This window comes from Dermochelys coriacea, chromosome 3, assembly GCF_009764565.3.
Source record: "Dermochelys coriacea isolate rDerCor1 chromosome 3, rDerCor1.pri.v4, whole genome shotgun sequence".
Taxonomy (NCBI): Eukaryota; Metazoa; Chordata; order Testudines; family Dermochelyidae; genus Dermochelys; species Dermochelys coriacea.
Window position 1 is genome coordinate 121,455,805 of NC_050070.1, and position 17,234 is coordinate 121,473,038.

Below are 17,234 nucleotides of genomic sequence, written 5' to 3' on the forward strand. Positions count from 1 at the left end.
CATACTTCTTGTGTGACCTTGAGCAAGTCACTTAATCTGCCTGTGCCTTATTCCCTTCTATAAAATGACAATAACATTTCCCTGTCTCCTAGGGGTATTGCAAGGATAAATCAATTAATGTTTGTGAGATATTGAATGTGTACATACATGAATCATTAAAGGTGACTCTGCAGCTTCTCTTCCCAACACGGTAAAAATGCTCACAGATATTGTAAATATATTGTTCCATCACTTTCTCATCTCCAAGATAGAAGGACTTGTTGAAAAACCTCAAAGGGGTGAGAGCTGCAAGCCTGCATATTCCTGACCTAGTTGCTTCAAAGTGTTGTTTAGCAGTGCCATCCCAACAAAAGCCTATTCTGGGTCAAAAATAATCTCTTAGATCATTCTGAGTCCTCAAATCCTTATTGTGTGTCCTGGACAATCTATTTTTGTCCATTAAAATTCACAAATGTGTTCCCTCACTTATTTGGTATTCTCAAATACTTATTCTGGGTAAAATTATATCACTTCTTTTAATTGTATTCAAAACTATATCAGCACCAGAAGACAACTAAATAATCAACAATGCTATAAATCATAGTTCTAATTGCCTGTACAAATATCTACATAATTGGCCAAATTCATCCATGGTATATTTCCACGGAGTTCAGTGGAGTTACAGTAGGGATGAACTGGGTCCCACGTGTCTGTAATAATATTCTAAATCACACAGGCAGACAACTTAATAAAATATATAATGTTATCAATGATAAGTGAAGTTAAAGGATGACTATAACATAAACACTACACCATGTAAGTAAACTGGCACAGGAAATACTGGGCTTGTTTAAAAGATGTGATAAGTTTTTATCATACACTGTCTTGTACTGCCTAAACAATCTATGAATTCTTGGTGTAATGCACGGGGTTCATCCTGAGACGGCTCTATCCTACGTAGATGATAAACCTCAAAGCTGGGGAGTACTTTGAACTTTATCCTGGCATAGACAGCTGGTTTCTCATGTCTTTAATTAGCAGCAACCTTGACATTTTATTAATATATTACTAGATACTTGCTATTATCAAAAGCAAAGAGTAGTATGAAACATAGGGTGAATTTAGGGACTTGATAAACTATCTAGCCCATGCCTCTCTGCCTGCTCAATGGGTCTTTGATGGCCTTTGCTGTCCAGTTTTTCAGAAGACTCAACACATAAGCATTGACATTTGTGCAAATGATTGTTCATTAAGCAATAGTATATGCAATATTGTTCTATTTTAAGTAGTGTGTTTAAAGCAATAGCTTACTAGATAGGTTTTAATTTGCAACTACTTGTAATCTGACTAGAGTCTCTGTAACATGGCACATTAAAAACATTTTCACCTCTTGTACACTGAAGCTGGTCCCAATGTGACAACTATCTTTCTATTGAAAGTGCTAGTCAAAACTCATTCAGAAAACAGGATGCTGTCTCTAAGGTGAAGTGATGTTTCCATGAACTAAGCACGCACAAACTCAAAATATGTCAGTCCTTATATCTTAGATGAATAGGTTTGATTCAACCTCAAAAACACCTGTCTGGCTTTTTGCTTTCTAAATATATGGTTAATTTTAATACAATAGCTCGTGCCATTAATCCCTAACTTTCACCAGCAATAGAAGTAGATGCTACCTGAAAGCTGATATGCAAAACTCAAAAGGTGTGTTCAAAGCAAGTTTGCAGCAGCAGATAAAGATCATACACAATCTGTCTCAAAAGATGGTAGGTAAATCTTATCCTTCCAGGTCTAAGGAATCTCATCTGGGCTATACCAAGTGTAGGCAAGTTTGATGAAGGCTGTATCACATGACTCGTTCAATATATCTCTGTCCTGACCTTCAAGACTCTCTGTTACTACAGTTCTGTGCCTCTCCTGAACACAGAAAACCTATGATGTTAGATTGCTATGTAATTTTGTGATATGGAAAATGTCCCCTGGCAACCAGAATGAAATCATCAAACTCATTTTACTTGTGGCCCAAGCCAGTTTCAAACCCAGATTTTTACAGTAGAAAAGCAAGTGCATTTAATGTACTTTGTCATGTAGCCTGCACTCAGTTGCCTTATTGTAAAAGGGGTGTGCGTGGGCAACTCTCATTACCTAGTGTTCTATAGTGGCATATGTTAGACATGGTTTTAACTTCCACTCCTGACCACATTTGCTTAAATGGCAAAACTCCCATTGATTTCAACAAGATCAGGATTTCAATTCTAGTCTTTAATTCGCTAGCCAGTTAGGGTATATCTACATGGCAAGCAGAAACCCGCGACAACAAGATTCAGAGCCTGGTCTACAGACTCAGGCTGGTGCTATTGCACTAAAAATAGCAGTATAGATGTTTGGACTCGGGCTGGAATTCAGGCTCTGAAGCTCACCCCCTCTCCTTAGGCTTCAGAACCTGAGCTTCAGCCAGAGCTTGAATGTCTACACTGCTATTTTTAGTGTCATAGTGTGAGCCAAGTCTGTAGACTGCGCTCTGAGACTTGATGCCATGAGTTTTTGCTTGCTGTGTAGATGTACCCTTAAGGTCTTGGAGTACTGTTAAGTACTCTAACATATGTGCATAGCAGTGTAGGGAATATGATAAAAAGACGTATATGGTGTTTTAAGTAAGTTATATAACATCAGGTGTACAGTATGCCAGGTCTTGATCCAATTCCCACTGATGTCACTCCTCTACTTGGGTCTGTCACTGACAAACCATCTAAGCAGTGAGCTCTTAGATATTACTACTGACATGCCTCAGGTGCCTTGTGAGACATGAGGCTTAAGCTTAAAGGCCATTGACTTTCCACTCACTTCACTGAGCCAAGATCAGGCTCTTAAACAGTTAAACCTTTTCTAGTGTTTGTATAGATACCACAGATCTAAATTAGCATTGTATTACTCCAGTTGTCAGCTGGTGTAACTCCATAAAAATCAATGGATTTCCACTGGGTTGAGCCTGGAGTAACACAATGCTGAGTCAAGCCCTACATATTTAATAATGGCTAAACTATTTTCTTCTAATCTATTTTTAAAATAACATTGGAGCAGAGATAATTGGAAACATCTATGTGGAAACAGAAATGATTGTTAAGAATTCTGTTTGAGCTAGTACTTTAAACAGCCCTATTGTTTTATTCTAAAATTTCATTACTCTGTGCAGTTAACAGTTTAAAACAGGATCATGAGCTGAGGGGGAAATCTTGGAGGTCAACTAACAGACCAGCACACCTTCTCCTGTACTGCAAATGTTTATTTGCTTCCCTTGTGGTTATGTTTACTTAACATGCTTAAGGACTTGTCTATGCTTACATTGCTACAGCTGCATGCTCTAGTGCTTAGTGAAGATGCTACCTATGTTGACAGGAGAGCTTCTCCTGTCTGTGTAGGTATTCCACCTCCCCGAGAGGCCGTAGTTATGTCAATGGACGAAGCCTTCCTGTCAACATAGTGCTGTCTAAATCAGAAGTTAGGCTGGTATAACTGGATCACTCAAGAGTGTGGATTTTCTACACCCCTGAGCGACGTAATTATACCGACATAAGTTTGTAGTGCAGACCAGGGCTCAGTATATATAGATATCACTATCAGGCCAGGTCTACAAACTTGCATCAGTATAACTACATAGCTCAGGGATGTGAAAAATCCACACCCCTAGGCCATGCAGTTATACTGATCTAACCCCAGATGTAGACAGCACTAGGATGACAGGAGGGCTTCTCCTGCCAACATAGCTACTGCTTCTCCTTGAGGTGGATTAACTACGCTCAGGGGAGAAATTCCCTCATGGGCATAGTAGCATCTGTGCTAAAGCTGCGCAGCTGCATTGCTGCAGCTTTAAGTGTAGGTCTGCCCTCAGCTTTGTTCTGGAGTTACAGTTTGAGCTTGGCCCTGATATACCAACATAAGTTTGTAGCATAGAACTATGTTGCCCAGGGTGTGGAAAATCTGCGGTGCTGTAAGTGTAGACAAGCCCAGCACTTGCTCGTGCTGGTAGGTCAGCATTACTGATGGGATGCTGTTGGCCCCCTGACAGCTTCTAGTAGAAGAGAGTATCCCTTGATACTAATGCTAATGTATGGAACCCCCACCACCATGCCAAGTACCAGGCGCACATAGATAGTGGAGGTGCCTGCCCTGGGATGGGTTGAGCTGTGTGTGCTGCTGCTGAGCCCACAGGTTCTTCTCTCAGTGCTGGTCTGTCTCTGTGCCCCCTGCTCTGCAGCCTTGTTCCGCCGTGTGCCCTGGGGTTGTGCTGCTGCTGCCACAGTACCAAGGCTGAGTGTGGCCCCGAGGCCAGGGTGCGAGTCGCAGCAGCTGGAGGCAGGGCGGTGCAAGTTCCAGTGCTGCATGGGGCTGGAGCCATGTCCAGGAGGCGGCTGTGCACACGCATATGGTGAGGGAGTGGGCAGGGGAGCAACGGATGTAGTTGGGGGTGAACAGGGACCCGCCCTTCTGTGCTTGGAGCCCCTGGGTGCAGGTGGAGCTGCGTCCACACTAGGGTGACCAAATGTCCCAATTTTATAGGGACAGTCCCAATATTTGGGCTTTGTCTTATATAGGCACCTACTACCCCCACTCAAGGGCTGCCAGGTGTCTGGTTTTCAACTGGAATACCCGGTCGAAAAGGAAAGCTGGTGGCTCCAGTCAGCACTGCTGACTGGGCTGTTAAAAGTCCGGTTGGCTTGGCTGGTAGACTCCTTACCTGACCCCGCACGACTCCCCAGAAGCAGCAACATGTCACTCCGTTTCTAGGCAGAGGGACAGCCAGGGGGCCTCTGCGCACTGTCCATGCACTGAGCGCTGGCTTTGCAGCTCCCATTGGCCAGGAACCGCAGCCAATGGGAGTTGTGGGGGTGGTGCCTGCGGGCAGAGGCGGCGCGCACCACATGGGGCTGCCCCTACACCTAGGAGCCAAGGGACATGTCGCTGCTTCTGGGGAGCCCTCCCGAGGTAAGCGCTACCTGGAGCCCTCTCCCTGCACACTCTCCTGTGCCCCCACCCCTCTTCCACAGCCTGAACCCCTCATCCCTGGCCCCAGCCCAGAACCCACACCCCAGCTGGAGCTCTCACCCCAACCCTCTGCCCCAGCCCGGTGAAAATGAGCGAGCGAGTGGGGTGGGAGAGAGCCAGCGACAGAGGCAGGGGGGATGGAGAAGGGGCGGGGTGTTCGGTTTGTGCTACCACGATTAGAAAGTTGGAAACCTCCCCCCCCCCCCCGATTTTTCACACTTCGTATCCGGTCACCCGAGTCCACACTCGGCCTGGGGCACCGAGTTAACTCGATCCCGTTGCCCTACCCTTTAGTTCAAGTGGTGCCAACCCCGCGCGTGGCCCTGCTGAGGTGATGGGGCGGGGCTCGCTGGTTGCCGATGACATGGGCGGGCCAGGCCAGGCCAGCGTTCCGTGGGGGGGGGGCCGGGGGGGTATAGATGGATGGCGTGAAGTAATCAGGGTGTAGGTTCCTGTCCCTGTCCGCCCCCCGTAGCCCGCTCGCGCCTCACTCCCCTAGCAGGTGCGCACGGAGGACCTTTTTCCCCCGCCCCCAGGAACAAGAGTTGGGCAAGAGTCTCGGTGTCACGTGACAGATCCCGGCGTGACGTGGCGGTTGGATGACGCATACGGAAGTGCTGCTGCTCATCCTGCCGCGATTGGATGTGAGTCTGCGGCTCGCGTCCGACTCCGTTGCGGGAGGAGGCGCCACCAGTGCGCATGCGGCTCGGCGATGGAGCTGTGAGTGGGGGGCGCGGGGAGGGGGTGTCTCGGGCTCCGCGCTGTGCCCAAGGCGGGGCGGTCCCGCTCCCCCAGCCGGGTCCTTACCCTGAGCGCTGGGTCCAGGCATTGCCCCCCCCCGTGAAAGACCCTCCCCTCGCTGCGCCGTTAGGCAGCGCTCCGGGCAGAGCCCCCCCCGCTCACACACACGGGGATGGGGGACTCGGGCAGGGCCTGTGCCCTACGGCACCCAGCGTAAATGTTCCCCACCGTCCCTTCTGGCCTTGGGCTTCTGTGACCCTCCCCGTGGTGCTTCTCCACCCAAGCCAGCCCCTGCTGCCGGCGCCCTGTGCGAGACAGTAACCCCGGCAGAGCGTTCAGCAGCCTCCCCCCTGGCTCCTGGGGGAACGGAACGGGGAAACCAGGTGACCAGCCGGCTCCCTCCGGGACCGTGGGGTCGGCAAGGAGTGGAGCCTTGGAAAGGCTGCTTTAGCGCATTGCCTGCTTTAGTGCGAGCACCCTCCTGACCGTGTGTCCCCACGCATCCCTCGAGCGGGTGTTCCGATCTTGGGGGGGGGGGGGGCTCTTGTTCAGTGCGGATGTGTGGTTGAGAAGTTTGAAGTCCCGTTGGCCAGCTTGACTGGCAGTGAGAGGAGATGTGATTGGGTGGGAGAAAGGGAAAAAAAAAAAAAAGCGGATGTGTTGGACGATTTAAGTTGTAGTCCCTTGAGCATTGTGTTTTTACGTGCATTTCAAAGGTGTCTAGAGCCTTGGATGTGTGTCCTTTGGCGTGGGGCTGTTTTTAGATAGAAATGAAGGAAAAAGACATAGGAAATATCATCTAAATCAGATCAGGCATTGAACCTAACTTCTAGTTAAATAGTAACTTTGATCCTTGAGGTCAGTGTTTCTCAACCTTTTTGATACTAGGGACTGGCTTGCTGCCTTTCTACCATCTGTGTCAGGGAGATCTCAGGGACTGGCGCTGGTCCGGGGACTGGTCACTGAGAAACACTGCCCAGGTGAATACGGATCTCTTAGGAAGGCTGCTTTGGTTGAAAGGCCTACTTCGGTGTTTGAAGATGTATTAGATGTGCAGTTATAGTTTAATTTGCTGTTGAATTCTAGGGCGGTTCTGATTTTTGTGTTTACCTACGTATGCTGTTTTCTGTGTGCAGACTTTATTCGGGAATTAGGGCTAGAATGTTTGCTACTCTAAGTAAACTTGGAATGTCACAATCATGAATTGCTAAACATTATATGGCTTCTCATACAAACCTGGCATTACTCACTCATTTGGAGACTGGTCTTGATTTTGACAGTCGTATAACATAGTGTTGAAAGTCTCTCTTTCCTTTGAAGGATTTTGCATTATGTGTTTCAGGCCAGGTCTATGCTATAAACTTACATTGGTATAACTATTGCTCAGGGTTGTGAAAAATCTGCCCGCCACCACTGACTCCACAGCTCCCATTGGCTGGGAACTGCGGCCAATGGGAGCTGCGGGGGCAGCATTTGCAGACACGGGCAGCACGCAGAGACCCACTGCCCCCACCCCTCGGGGCCGCAGAGACATGCCAGCTGCTTCTGGGAGTGGTGTGGGGCCAGGGCAGGCAGGGGGGAACCTTCCTTAGCCCCACTACACCGCCAAACTTTTAGCGGCCCGAGATTGAGATCGACCGGCATAGGCTCTGGGATCGACCAGTCGATCGCGATCTACCGGTTGGTGACCAGTGGTCTAAAGTGTGTGTAGGGTCATGCTAATACCAACTACATTAGTACAGAGTTTCTGGAAATCCTGAGTCTTTGCCCCAGAAGGTTAATTCTGAGCTTTGTCCCTTCCTTCATTTCTGTGCCCTCCACTATATGCCGATGTGTGCGTTTGTCTTTAACTTATCCAGTGACACAGGAAAATGTCTCTAAAATTTGTTAGGTATTTGAACATACACTTGCAGACCAAGCTAACTTGCCTAGTCAGGGTTTCACCTTTGCCTTTCCTAGAGGACTTCTGTTTTATTTATTCTCTGGAAAAGATTTTCAAATTGCATGTTTAAGTGGGGAGCTATTGTCTTGTGTTTATATACTTAATACCTTTCATTCTAAAGTTGCTTATAAATTTAGCAATAAATGTGTAGAGGGGTCACTTTGCCTGCACTTTTGTGCAGCCACCTCTAGGTTAGAACATGTCAATTTAACAGTGCAGAGAAACTACACAATGGTTCGGGGGGGAAAGTGAAGAACCCTGTACCCAATTAAAGTTCTAGAAATTATTGTAGACTGTAACTATTAGGGTGGATTTGATTTAAATCATGATTTAAATCACTAGTCAGAATATGCAAAATAAGCAACCAAAGTAAATTATACTGACTTTTGTGGCAATGCAGAAAAGTATAATTTTGAGCCCTGTAACTTGCAAAGTTTTTCAAATATCCTCCCCTCCACTTGGCGGACTGTTGCATGTTAGTATACGAAACCTGCTGCATTATTATCCATAAATTCACTATCACCATATTACAGTATCTAGAATTTTTCATTGAGATCTGCAACTTGGGACAAGACTTTCAGTGACTTGGTGACTGGCCGTAGTTGGATAATTACATTTTTTTAGATCAATTATTGGGAATATTTGAGTATATTAAGAGAACCTCTGTAGACTGGCCAAACCGTAAGAATCACTCTATTCTAGAAGCTAAAATAGACTAACACAGAAAAGGAGATCTGATGGAGAGTTGGCATAGTCTTGTATCTGTCAGTGACCAGATGACAAGGATAGGTTGGCCTGCTGGAAGTATGTCGAGATCATTATACTAAAATCCCTTCCTCAGACTACTCAAGTTGTGGACATTGACAGAAACTTTACTGCAGGAATAGGGTGAGATCACAGTTGCTCTTTCATGGAATGGGAAAGATTATTGGTAATGTTTTCTCCCAAGATGGTAGTACCAAATCCACTACTAGTTTCATGGTGGGCAGTTTAGGCAAGTATTAAGCACCTCTATACTGACTTTGATATTTACCTTGTTGCCTCAATCTAACTTTATCACTTTTCTAGGCTCCTTTTTGTCCTTCTCCTTCATTTGACTCTGAGCTACTCTTGATTGGCCTTAGTTCTTCCTTCAGCCCCAGCTGTTCAACTTAGGCCTTGTCTACTCTGCCATTTTACAGCGCTGCAACTTTCTCGCTCAGGGGTGAAAAAACACCCCCCTGAGCACTGCAAGTTTCAGTGCTGTAAAGTGGCAGTGTAGACAGTGCACCAGCGCTGGGAGCTTTGCTCCCAGTTCCAATGGCTACTCCCCTCGTGGGGGGGCGGGGGGGTTGTGTTTTTTTTTTACAGTGCTGGGAGACCTCTCTCCCAGCACTCTGCCACGACTACACAGCCTTATTATAACATTGCTGTTGAAGACATACCCATAGTTTCTGTTAATGACCAAGACTTTAATAACTTCCTTTCCTCCTCCCCAGCCTTTTTTTTTGAACTTCGTTTCACTGATAGATACAACCATTTCAAAAGCTGTTTCCTCCTTTGTTATGTCCTCATTTAATGTGTGATGCCAATCCTTGTTTGATTTTTTTATTATCCTTTATCCACCTGAATGTTTTTGCACATCTGTAAAATTCTGTTTTTGTTATTTGCAGCATGCTCAGAATCAATGGTGATACTTCTAGTATATGAAAGAGCCATTAACTGATTGTGGAATAAGACGGTTTATTCTTAGTTGGAGAGAACTGAAACTGTTAAAAGAAGGAAGGAAGGAATGAAAAAGTGATAGAAATGGATAGTCCAAGGTTCATATTTTATGTACCAAAGACTAAGTGGACTGAGTCTAGAAAAATGAGAAATTCTAAAGCGTATGGATGAATAATGTTGCCAGCTGAGACAAGAAAAAAAAGAATGAAAGAGGACCTGATAGTCTGTGCTTTTCTATTCACTTATATCTCACTGTATGTGGTCAACAAATTTACCAAACAGCTTCTAACCAAGGCCAATACCAAAGTGGGTGGTGAGGGCAGTTGGGTTCAGGCTCAGCATTCTGCTAAAAAGCCAAGTGTGCATCTCCTGTTAGCCCTCCCTGGCTGCTGCTGCGGTGAAAGGCAGCATAGATATGCGTGCCTTAGTTAGTATTTCCTACAGCCTTGAGCGTGTGGGAACATCTTTCTTTATAGGCTTTGACTGAGAGGTGTATGATTAAAAAATAGAGCTCCCCTTCCCTTGCTTGGCCTTTGTGTGTGTCTTTGTTACTTGAACACTCAAGTTCCTGGCTGCTCTGAAAGATGGGAATTGCCATTCTCATGGGACTTGGTAGATCTCTGCCATCCTGGTGGGAGACAGGGTTTTGTTCAGTGGTCTGCCATTTATGAAGCATCTAGACAGGTAAAATACTGGCTACACCTGAACTCTCCTGAAAAATTTCCGTTGCCATTGCTGCGAAAGCAGGTGTTTCCGAGCTTTGTTCATGACAGTATGGAGACGTAATAGCTTGGGATTAGAATGGGAATACAGAGCATCTCACCTCCAGATCATCTCTTTCAAATCTGACCTAGTCTAGGAGACAGATTTGAAAGAGATTATCATTATAACTGTTTGGTGGCCTCTGTGAAATTAGTTGTCCTGTTCAGTTTGTGATAAACAGATGCAGTATTACCTACTCCATCTGCTTAAAAATACGGAGATTTTTAAAAAGTGGATTGTTTGTTTGCCTTCTGGTTTTGCATCTTTAGGGCTTCACATTTTTAAACTCTTCTCTGTAACCATAAGGGCTAGAAATTTAGTTTACATTAAAATCTCGGCTTTCATTCTGTTTTTGTCATAGGACCCAGGAGCTGGAGCTTTTAAAGAAAAACAAAATTTTGTGAGACTTGTGATTAAAATCATGAGAACTGGCAGCAATGTAGGTTTCTGCATTACAGTTTGATGCTCTTTTTAGATGTTTTATCAGAGGCCTATGATTGAGTCTGTACGTTGGTCACATTTCTTCATCCTGAATTCAAGGCGCTGTATAACTTTTTTCTGCTTGTTTTTTCTGCTCTCATTTTCTCCACATCTCAGTCCTGTCTCATAAGTCCCTATCTACATGCTCCCTTTATTTCCTTCTTCCATTCTCATCTTCATGCCTTCTTCTATGCTGCCCCTTTTGCTTAGAACAGTTTTTCTTGTGTTCCAGCCCCACTTCACTGAAATTCTTCCTTACATATAGAACGTTTATTTTCAAAGCCTACAGTGATAACTCACCAGTAACAGAAGTTTAAATTATTTTAAATAAACATACTGGTGAAAGATATGAAAACCGCTCACACTGTATGTTTAATGCCCCGTGCTCCCCAAGAGAAGTATCCCCCTTCTCAGTATTTGCTATGTCTCTCAGTATTTGCTCTAAGAAGAAAAGGAGTACTTGTGGAACCTTAGAGACTAACAAATTTATTTGAGCATAAGCTTTCGTGAGCTACAGCTCACTTCATTGGATGCATCACGAAAGCTCACGAAATAAATTTGTTAGTCTCTAAGGTGCCACAAGTACTCCTTTTCTTTTTGTGAATACAGACTAACATGGCTGCTACCCTGAAACCGGTATTTGCTGTGTTCTTCTTTCTCCTCAAGTAGTCTTTTGTCATTTTGTTGTGTTTTTAATACAAGATTGTAAGTTCCTCTCTTCTTAGCAAAGCCCATGTTGTCTTAATCAGCTATAAAATACTTTGTACACCTATGACACCATCTAATAATGAGTGAACATAAAAATTGAGCTTCCATTTGTAGAAGTGGTTTCTGCAGGGCAGGGTGGGGAAGCATGCACCATTGCTGCCCACATTATCTCTGTCCTATGAGTAAATAAAGGACCTACATGTCCGCGGTTGTCAAGCCAGCTCCATAAATATTGTGAGCGAGGAGTCTTGTTACTTTACATGAGGATTGTGGTTACTCAGAAGAATGTTTGTTTTAGCTGCATTTTGTGTCCATGTTAAATACTTCGAAATCTCTGCTGAAATGAGGAGATAAAAGTATGCATATGAAGAAATGACACAACATTGTGTTATCTGATCCTGATATTAACTGCTTCAGGATACTCTGCAACTGACTAAGTAGCTACCTGTTATGTTGCATGTTTATTTCTTTCCCAATACAGTCTAAGAAATATCCAATATAGGACATTCCTAATTATGCAAGAAATTCTGGGCAACTTGTAGAACTGAAAGCCCTTGGAAAATGACAAATAGCACAACATTGTGTCACATCTGTTCATACCAATGCTGTATACACACACATTAACAGCTTTAAACCATTATAAGTATGTCCACACAAAAATTTGTACTGATTTAGCTAAACTGGTCAAGTTAAATGAGTGCAAAAACTATGTGTAGTCAAGGGTGAGAAACTTACAGTTCTAACTTAAAGGGACATTGTCAATTTAAAAACCACACTTCTCTAAGAAACTTGTGCCTACTGTTGCAAGTAAAGATTTATGTATCTGAAAGGTCAGAGAAATATTTTTCCTATGTACTTCTATTGTTTGCACATTGGACAACTTCCTATGGATAGTTAGTTTCACTCTTTTCCCTGTATAGTCAGTCAGTTTCTCCTGTTTTGTAGACCTTTTGCACAGCAACAGGAGAGACGGACACACTTAACGGGCTTTGGACTGCCAGTGCAATGGACTGCCAGTGAAAAGTGCTACCACAAGAATCCCTTACAACCAGTTTGTGCAACTTGCAATGTGGACAGTGACTCGTTTGCGTCCCTCCTTACACCTACATCTTTGTTCTAAATCTGACTAATGCTTGGCTTTCCCCTTGAGTGAACTAAAATGAGCAGATAAGTTTCAGCTGTTTAAAACGTCACACCTCAGAAAGATGCATTTAATTAAATACAGTATCTGGCAATTACTTCTACATTTTGATCCAATATGCTAAGGAGTACCATTTGAATCAAAATTGCATGTAGGTGTTCATGTCAAGGAAACATGGATCACAGATTTGGGCTTAATAAATGTTAAGAATATTAAGGCACTTTAATCATGAGGAATACAGTATAAAAATGCATTAAGGCAGAGGCTCTCAAACTGTGTTCTGTGGACTACTATTGGTCCACCAAGCACTTCCTGGAAAAGATGTCTTAACTCTTGCAATTCCAATTGGAATGCAGATACTGTATTTAATTAGATGAAGTTCCAGGATCATATTTGTACAAAATGGGTGGAAAGCTGACTGTATACGTGTATCTCAGTTAAGCGACACAGGGCATCAGCATCAGCTTTCGCTCTTATGGTTAGAAATATGGCATCCTCACAATACCCTGTGTATGTCTGTATATCAGATAGTTGAGCTCAACTATCTAACTTTTTTCTCTCTGGGAGGAGTTAAGGGAGGAGACTCTTTCCCACACTTAAATCCTAGGATAGCAGAAAATGCTTTTGGCATGAAAGGAATGGTAACTGCTGCTGTTTAAAGTACTAGAACAAGAAGAACTTCACGTTCTTTAGTGTGCAGTATTTTCAACCTCTAACCACTTAGAAAAAAAAATCATGAGAGTTGGTGATACTGAATGTGCATGGCTGGAAGAAAACTGTTATGCTTGCTCTGTAAAAGTGCATCATTGATGGATTCTTCGTGGTATTCCACATTGCCACAGAAATTTTTAATTTTTTTTTATTATTGAGGACTGGCTGATGCAGTCTCTTTTACAAGTTCCATTACTGAGTGCTAATTGTGGGCTTTCTTTTGCTTCCTGCAGGTTAGCACCAATGCGATTGTATACGCTGTCCAAACGACACTTTGTCCTGGTCTTTGTTGTATTCTTCATTTGTTTTGGTTTGACAGTGTTCATAGGAATTGCAGGTAAGATTATTACTTTCTTTTTTTAAAAGCTTTGGCTGTTTCCATACCTTAACTTGTGTAAATAACACATTCTCCACAGATTTGCTCCAGTGTTAATGAGGCTAGTGCCTTGAGATCTCTGGAGGTGTACATACCTGCAAGTCTGCATCTGGTGTTTACAGGTTTTTTCTTACATATGTATTGAATAATTTTCTTGCTTGGTTGTACAGTTTCTGTACTGAAGTAGATGCTAAGTAAACAAATGGTACGTTTAAGATTAGCTAAATGGAAGATTGATGCATCTTAAGGGTATCATCAGGTCTCCCTTCCGTGAAAGCAAGGGCAGACAATCGTTTTGTGCCTTTTTTCTTGAGTTACCTGTGCAGATGCCATACCACGGCAAGCATGGAGCCCGCTCAGCTAACTGTCACCGTATGTCTCCTGGACGCTGGCAGACACAGTACTGCATTGCTACGCAGCAACAGTTTATTGCCTTTTGGCAGCAGACAGTGCAGTATGACTGGTAGCCGTCATCTACATAGTCCAAGGTGCTCTTTTAACTGACCTCGATGAGGTCAGGGGCACCTGGGCAAACATGGGAGTGATTCAGCCAAGTCATTTCCCTTTTAAGTTTCATTTCATGGCGATTCAGTCCTACCGGCAGTAAACTGTCTTTTAATCTGCAGCCAGCAGAAGATGATGGCCAGCAGTCATATTGCACCGTTTTCTGCCGAGCACCCAGGAGATGACGATGGCTAGCGGTCGTACTGCATGGTCTGCTGCCAGCAAGATGTATAAAGATAGATGAAGTGGCTCAAAACAAGAAATAGACCAGATTTATTTTGTATTCATTTTCTCCTCCCTCCCTCTGTGAAATCGACGACCTGCTAAACCCAGTTTTGAGTTCTATCCTTGAGGTTTTGAGTTCTATCCTTGAGGGGGCCATTCTGTTTCTCGCAAAGCCACCCCCTTTGTTGATTTTAATTCCCTGTAAGCCAACCCTGTGAGCCATGTCGTCAGTCACCCCTCCCTCCATCAGAGCAACGGCAGACAATTGTTCCATGCCTTTTTTCTGTGCAGACACCATACCACGGCAAGCATGGAGTCCACTCAGATCACTCTGGCAATTAAAAGCACATTAAACACCACGCACGTTATCCAGCAGTATATGCAGCACCAGAACCTGGCAAAGTGAAACTGGGCGAGTAGATGACATCAGCGCGGTGATGAGTGATAAGGACATGGACACAGACTTCTCTCAAAGCACGGGCCCTGCCAATGTGGGCATCGTGGTGCTAATGGGGCAGGTTCATGCGGTGGAATGTTGATTCTGGGCTCGGGACACAAGCACATATGGTTCCACCAGTCTAGTGTTGCAGGTCTGGGACGATTCCTAGTGGCTGCAAAACTTTCGCATGCATAAGGACACTTTCATGGAACTTCGTGACTTGCTTTCCCCTGCCTTGAGGCACAAGAATACCAAGATGAGAGCAGCCCTCACAGTTGAGAAGCGAGTGGCAATAGCCCTGTGGAAGCTTGCAATGCCAGACAGCTACCGGTCAGTCGGGAATCAATTTGGAGTGGGCAAATCTACTGTGGGGGCTGCTGTGATGCAAGTAGCCAATGCAATCACTGAGCTGCTGCTATGAAGGGTAGTGACCCTGGGAAATGTACAGGCCATAGTGGATGGCTTTGCTGCAATGGGATTCCCTAACTGTGGTGGGGCCATAGACGGAACCCATATCCCTATCTTGGCACCGGAGCACCAAGCCGGCGAGTACATAAACCGCAAGGGGTACTTTTCAATAGTGCTGCAGGCACTGGTGGATTACAAGGGACGTTTCACCAACATCAACGTGAGATGGCCAGGAAAGGTACATGACGCTCACATCTTCAGGAACTCTGGTCTGTTTCAAAAGCTGCAGGAAGGGACTTTCTTCCCAGACCAGAAAATAACCGTTGGGGATGTTGAAATGCCTAGAGTTATCGTTGGGGACCCAGCCTACCCCTTAATGCCATGGCTCATGAAGCCATACACAGGCAGCCTGGACAGTAGTCAGGAGCTGTTCAACTACAGGCTGAGCAAGTGCAGAATGGTGGTAGAATGTTCATTTGGACGTTTAAAAGTGCGCTGGCGCAGTTTACTGACTTGGTTAGACCTCAGCGAAACCAATATTTCCACTGTTATTACTGCTTGCTGTGTGCTCCATAATATCTGTGAGAGTAAGGGGGAGACGTTTATGGCGGGATGGGAGGTTGAGGCAAATCGCCTGGCTGCTGGTTACACACAGCCAGACACCAAGGTGGTTAGAAGAGCACAGGAGGGCGCGGTGCGCATTAGAGAAGCTTTGAAAACCAGTTTCATGACTGGCCAGGCTACGGTGTGAAAATTCTGTTTTGTTTCTCCTTGATGAAACCCCCCGCCCCTTCGTTCACTCTATTTCCCTGTAAGCTAACCACTCCCCTCCTCCCTTCGATCACCGCTTGCAGAGGCAATAAAGTCATTGTTGCTTCACATTCATGCATTCTTTATTAATTCATCACACAAATAGGGGGATAATTACCAAAGTAGCCCAGGAGGGGTGGTGGAGGAGGGAAGGACAAGGCCACACAGCACTTTAAAAGTTTAAAACTTATTGAATGCCAGCCTTCTGTTGCTTGGGCAATCCTCTGGGGTGGAGTGGCTGGGTGACCGGAGCCCCCCACACCGCGTTTTTGGGTGTCTGGGTGAGGAGGCTATGGAACTTGGGGAGGAGGGCGGTTGGTTACACAGGGGCTGTAGCGGCAGTCTGTGCTCCTGCTGCCTTTCTGCAGCTCAGCCATACGCTGGAGCATATTAGTTTGATCCTCCAGCAGCCTCAGCATTGAATCTTGCCTCCTCTCATCATGCTGCCGCCACCTTTCAGCTTCAGCCCTCTCTTCAGCCCGCCACCTCTCCTCCCGGTCAGAGTGCAGGAAAGCACAAAATGACATTGTCTGCCTCCACGCATTTGTCTGTGCTCTGTCAGTGTGGGAGGACAGCATGAGCTCAGAGAACATTTCATCGCGATTGTGTTTTTTTTTGCCTTCTAATCTTCGCTAGCCTCTGTGAAGGAGAAGATCCTGTGATCCTTGAAACATATGCAGGTGGTGGAGGAAAAAAAAAGGGACAGTGGTATTTAAAAAGACACATTTTATAGAACAATGGGTACATGCTTTGACGGTAAACCTTGCTGTTTAATATTACATACATAGCACATGTGCTTTCGTTCCAAGGTCGCATTTTGCCTCCCCCCACCGCGTGGCTAGCCCCTCATCCCTCCCCCCCTCCCCGTGGCTAACAGTGGGGAACATTTCTATTCGGCCATAGGCAAACAGCCCAGCAGGAACGGGAACCTCTGAATGTCCCCTTAAGAAAAGGACCCTATTTCAACCAGGTGACCATGAATGATATCACTCCCCTGAGGATAGCACAGAGAGATAAAGAACGGATGTTGTTTGAACCCCAGCAAACATACACTGCAACGCTTTGTTCTACAATGATTCCCGAGTACGTGCTACTGGCCTGGAATGGTAAAGTGGTGGACGGAATAAGGCTGCCCTCCCCAGAAACCTTTTGCAAAGGCTTTGGGAGTACATCCAGGAGAGCTGCGAATGCCAGGGCAAATTAATCATTAAACATGCTTGCTTTTAAACCATGTATAGTATTTTAAAAGGTACACTCACCA

The 17,234-nt window shown here is 45.1% G+C and overlaps 1 protein-coding gene and 1 long non-coding RNA gene across 8 annotated transcripts in view; one reads left to right on the forward strand and one right to left on the reverse strand.

The window, feature by feature from the left end:
* The window catches only part of LOC119853074, a 96,045-nt gene extending 91,063 nt beyond the window's left edge, over positions 1 to 4,982 (reverse strand). The window contains exon 1 of the long non-coding RNA XR_006280448.1: positions 4,715 to 4,982. This is a non-coding gene — a long non-coding RNA (uncharacterized LOC119853074). The remainder of the gene's footprint in view (positions 1 to 4,714) is intronic.
* The window catches only part of TMEM181 (transmembrane protein 181), a 56,029-nt gene that overhangs the window by 5,408 nt on the left and 33,387 nt on the right, over positions 1 to 17,234 (forward strand). For 2 of the 7 annotated variants that reach the window (XM_038395483.2, XM_043512251.1), the window contains exons 1-3: positions 4,928 to 4,962; positions 5,525 to 5,742; positions 13,445 to 13,548. In XM_038395483.2, the coding sequence (XP_038251411.1) occupies positions 4,933 to 4,962; positions 5,525 to 5,742; positions 13,445 to 13,548 (352 nt within the window). In that variant the 5' untranslated portion in view covers positions 4,928 to 4,932. Of the gene's footprint in view, positions 1 to 4,915; positions 4,963 to 5,186; positions 5,743 to 13,444; positions 13,549 to 13,627; positions 13,710 to 17,234 lie in introns of those variants that run through there. The other 5 variants (XM_038395487.2, XM_038395488.2, XM_038395486.2 and 2 more) reach the window with 5 other exon arrangements.